General features: G+C 29.2%; 1 protein-coding gene across 1 annotated transcript; it reads left to right on the top strand.

The window, feature by feature from the left end:
• The first annotated feature begins 1,008 nt into the window (after positions 1-1,008).
• On the top strand, positions 1,009-1,993 carry LOC108773535 (putative nuclease HARBI1). Its single transcript, XM_018539373.1, has 3 exons — positions 1,009-1,012; positions 1,380-1,539; positions 1,648-1,993. Exons 1-3 carry the CDS (start codon positions 1,009-1,011, stop codon positions 1,991-1,993), a joined length of 510 nt encoding a protein of 169 aa, XP_018394875.1.
• The last annotated feature ends 3,504 nt before the right edge of the window (positions 1,994-5,497 follow it).

Below are 5,497 nucleotides of genomic sequence, written 5' to 3'. Positions count from 1 at the left end.
CAACGTTTTCTTGAGGATTCGAATCTTCCTCGCTAAATAATTGTGCTTTTATTTTTGTGGATGCAACGTATATACCATTATTCCATATAAAAAACTGAAAAAATATACGGTAATATTAAAGCTACTATTAAAGCTACGTTCTCTTTTTCGCTCTCCTCGCAATCTCGCTCTCTCGCTCTCTCGCTTTTTTCACTCTCTTTCTCGCTCTCTCGCTCTCTCATTAGCACACACGCTCTCTTGCTCGCACTGTCACTCTCTCGTTCGCTCCCTCGCTCTCTTACTCGCACTTACGCTCTCTCGCACGCTCTCTCAAGCTCTCGTTATCTCTCTCGCTTTTTCGCTCTGCTCTTCCAGCAATCTCGCTCTCTCAATTGCACTAACCCTCTCTTGCTCGCTCTCTCACTCTCTCGTTTGCACTTTCGTTTGCTCCCTCGCTCTCTTACTCGCACTTACGCTCTCTCGCACGCTCTCTCAATTGCACTAACGCTCTCTTGCTCGCTCTCTCACTCTCTCGTTTGCACTCTCGCCCGCTTCCTCGATCTCTTACTCGTACTTACGTTCTCTCGCTCGCTCTCTCAACATCTCGTTATCTCTCTCACTCTCCTTCTCGCAATCTCTCGCTCTCTCAATTGCACTAACCCTCACACGGATTATATTTCTATAAACTGTCACTTTTTCCCATTGAATTGAACAGCGCGCGCTACGCGCGCGCCTCTTTGACACGTCTCATATTCATTTATCTCAAAATCGGCCAATCACATACACGGAAAAGAGTCAACAATACCTATCAAACTCAACGCACTTCGTGGTACACATCGATATAAAAAAAATTATTAAGTGATTCTAAGATGTATTGGGTTAGAAGAAAAGTTCTGCAGTATTTTATTAACTCAAAATTGCATATTGTACATTAAAAAAATTAGCGATTGTATCATTTGATAATGCAAAGTTCCAGTTTTATGAATCTCATTTTTATTTTATTGCGGTACAATGATTTTTAACGGAGTTATGAGCAATTGAAATTGAAATGTTCTTTTACTTAACTCGCGAATATAGGTAATTTAGGATAAAAAATTTTAGGAACATTTAAAAATCATATAAATTAATCATATTACCTTATGAAAATTATCTATTTATTTTACATCTGTGCAGTGAAAAAAGAATGGATGTACATTTGTTATGGAATATTTTTTTTAATAACAATAATGAGAACATTTATAATAATGAGGAAATGGCACATTTAAGAGAACAGCATCTAAAAATTAATAATTATTTTGAAAATGTTGTCCTTTTTTATTCTTTAACAGGTAATAATAAAACTACATATATATTATTTTTTTGTATTTTATATAATAATATTTTTATATTATTTTATATAGATTTCAAATCACACTTTCGTATTGAAAGAAATACTTTTGAACAATTGATACAAACTTTTGGATTAGCGTTATTGATAGAAAATGATGATTCTCCTCAATTACCACCAGCCAAGCAACTTGCTATTGCCTTATGGATTTTTGGCAATCAGGAAGTTTACAGGTTAGTAATTAAAATATTTTCTTTCTTAATTAAATTTATTCTCATTGATCTGAACTCGTATTACATTGTTTTTAAGTTTTTATTACTGCATTGAAAATTTTATTTTAGATCTGTCGCAGATCGATTTGGAGTATGTAAAGACACTGTATGGAGATGTGTTTTCAATGTGGCTTACATACTAGAGCAACGTGTTCAAAATTATATTAAATGGCCAGAAGTTCATGAAATATTACATATACAACAACAATTTACTGTTATGAATAATTTCCCAGGTGTAGTGGGTATTATTGATGGTTGTCATATTCCTGTTAGTTCTCCTATTGAACATCCAGATAGTTATATAAATAGAAAAAGTTTTCATTCTATAATACTGCAAGGCATTTGTGATCATAAAATGAAATTTATTGACGTTTTTACTGGAATTTGTGGTAGCGTTCATGACGCTCGAGTTTAGCGGCTAAGTGATATAAAAAATATGATAGATCATGATGTAGAAAGATATTTTTCACAACATAGTCACCTATTAGGTGATTCTGCGTATCATTATCACATTATATGCTCACCCCATATCGTGACAATGGTCACTTAAATAATATACAACGTAATTATAATACAAAATTATCCACAACTCGTGTTAGAATTGAAAGAGCGTATGCAATGCTAAAAGGACGATTTCGAAAACTGAAATACGTATATATGTACAATACTGAAATGATTCCATTAGTTATACATGCATGTTGTATTTTGCATAATATTTGTATAGATAATGAGGATGAACCATTTGATATTGTAGAAATAGAAAATGTAGAAATGGAAAATAGAAATAATGATAACTATAATGTAATTATGGAAGGTGATGAAAAAAGAGACGTTATTGCACAATTATTATTTTAATCAAAACTGTTATTCAATTACAAAGAATAAATCTTTTTTTACAAAACTAAATAACGTATGCATTCATCTTTACATATGCGTATCAGTCTTTAACTGCAAGCGTATAATATTAGAATATAATTAGCATATAATTAAAATATTAACATAACAAAATATATGAAAATGTAATATTAGAATAGTACGTATTCATTGGAGAACATATAAAATTAATTATTATAAGTATATTTAATATATATACACAAAAACAAACAAGATGCCATATGAGCCAACATAAGTTCTTAGAGTGTACTTTTCATACAATTTATTAGAAATAAATAATGAAACGTAGATGTTTATTTATTTATTTCCAATAAATTGTATAAAAAGTACACACTAAGAACTTGTGTTAGTTCATATTGGCATTTTGTTTGTTTTTGTGATTTATTCAACTGAACCTTTTAATTATCTTATTTTTTAATAATGCATAAATAATTTTTTAATATAATGCACAAATACCACGAATACTTGTATGATCTAATAAATAAATATATTATAGAAATGCAGTAACATATACTAATTACGAAAATGAAAATAATTTGAAATTATATTGCCTCACTGATTTTAAATGTTTTTAAATATTTCATAGTAATCTATAATCTGCTTTTATATCACAGTGTAACCATCACAAAAGTAAGATAATATCTTTAAGACGTCATAAATCGACGCATAAGACATCTTTAAGACGTCATTCTGATACTTCCAAAAAATGTCTGATGAATTTTAGGACGTCTTTATGACGTCTTTAAGACGTCAAATTGTTCTCTGGGATATGCTGATTTACGAATTATTATAAAACATTGTCTTATTCTTGTTCTGCAATATGTCTTAAACAGATATGTCCAAAAGATATCTTAAAACAGATGTCTTTATAGGATTTGACCAAAAGTCGTCTTCAAGATATCTTTTTGTAAAATCTTAAAGTCGTCCTAGAAAAGACGTCCAAAAGACGTCTTAAAAAGAATAGTCTTTAGGACTTGGCTAAAAGTTATCTTAAAGATGTCTTTTTGTAAACGTCTTAAAGTCGTCTTTTTTAAGACGTCTTTCGGATTGTCTATTATAGACATTCATGTTCACTGGGTCTATATCGTGACAGCAATAAGACTGGAATAATCGCGTTGTCAGTGATTCTGATTCCATCATGATAGCAATTGCGGATTAATCACGTCGTTTTTTCGTCGTGCTAATCGGTGTTCACTTTCTGACTAGACTTTTCTTCTGTCGAAACTTATATTCGCACGATAAGTGCTGACAGTGAAACTTCAAGAGATTTTCCAATGAAAATGCAATTCTTCTTTGCGGTCTTAGAATCGCCACTTTTTGAATGCATCCTTTTTGTGGATAAATTTTTGTTTCCAATGCGACAGCCCCTGTCGTTGGTACGATAAATGCATTTCTCGCTACATTGGTAAGTACGTAACTATTTATTACAAACTTCAAAATTCTTTCTTGCAATTTTATGTGTAAAAATATTGTTTAAATGTCAATAAAGTCTTTTTATTAGAAAGTAGAAAAATGTCATTTTTGGTGAAAAGCGAGTCTTGGTGCTTAATAATATGCATTTATAAATATACAAATACAATAATATATTTGTATATTATGAACCAACTTTTTTATTAATTTAGATAATACCAATTGTTTTATTATATATTTAATATCTGTAAATACAGATACTTCATGTAGGCAGTTAGGTCGATATCATGCGGCGAGCCATAATGGATGTACTAGGAAAAATTTTTTGTTGTAGGAACCAAAATTTTGTTGCAGTGACAAAATAATTTGGTTGAAATGTACCAAACAAAACTAATTAGTTAGCATAAACAAATAGTTTTATTATTTATATTTTGTTAGTTTAACATAATATTTTTGTTAGAGCAACCAAAAAGTGGTAACAAAATGGATTTTGTTATAGAGAATAAAAGTATTTGGTAATACAAGTTGCTTTACTCTAACCAAATATTTTGATTATCTAAACAAAATATTTTATTTGAAGATATATTTTTATTATGCACTAAAAACCAATTTGGTAATAGCTACCAAACATTTAAAATAATGCTGATTAAACGTTGGTTATTATAACCAAATTGGCACTATTTCTTCCTAAATTTAGTAGTTATTATCAAACTATTTCTTCCAGTGTACTCATATAAATATTAAATTTACACAATAATTCCGTGGTATCATCGTTGTACAAATAAATAGGATAATTTTTAAATGAAAATACAATATATTCAATAAAATATTATTTATTATTTATTTATTTATGTATGTCATTCTTAAATATTAGTTATTATTATACACATTGTATTTTTATCAGTAAGTGAAATAAAAACGCAGTTTATTTTATAAGTATTCTTATAATAGCATATACATATGCATAATATTACACAGATTTCCAATTTTACAAGTAAATCATCTGTAACTAATGAAATGGATTAAAATATAGGTATAACATTTGTTTTAGTATTTAATCGTACACTACATAAGAATTACTACCTACAATCGTTTTTGTTAAAGGAAAAGGATTACATTTAATTATATCTTGCAACTTTAAAAGCAAAAAATGTTCTGTAAGAATCACTTCATAAGCATAAAAGTGAGACGAGAATCCAAGAGTTTCTAATTTTTGAGTTATAAAAAGAACATCATCAGTTTCATCAGCAGCAATAATTGTAATAATGCATTAAGAAGGTAAAATATTTTGGACTCCTAAACTTAAAATTGTATTAGGTTTGTAGGTACAATTATTTATTTTAATCCATTTCAATAACAATAATGAATCTGGTAAATTGCTTTTAAATTTAAAATAAAATGGATGATTTTTAATCGTGTTTGTAGTGTCACATGTAAAAAGCACTTCTTCCTTAAATGAACGTTGTTTCATAATTCTATCATTTAATATAAATTGATTCTTTTGCATTAATGACAAAGGTAGATTAACATTAGATGTTATACGTGCGAAAGCTTTAAATTTTTGATGATTTGCTTCAAAACGCATACACCATATGTTAATTAATGGCCCAAATCT

The sequence above is a fragment of the Cyphomyrmex costatus genome, unplaced genomic scaffold (genome assembly GCF_001594065.2).
Source record: "Cyphomyrmex costatus isolate MS0001 unplaced genomic scaffold, Ccosl1.0 scaffold213, whole genome shotgun sequence".
Lineage (NCBI taxonomy): Eukaryota > Metazoa > Arthropoda > Insecta > Hymenoptera > Formicidae > Cyphomyrmex > Cyphomyrmex costatus.
Note: the sequence above shows the minus strand (reverse complement) of the source record. Positions and strands in the feature narration are given on the sequence as shown.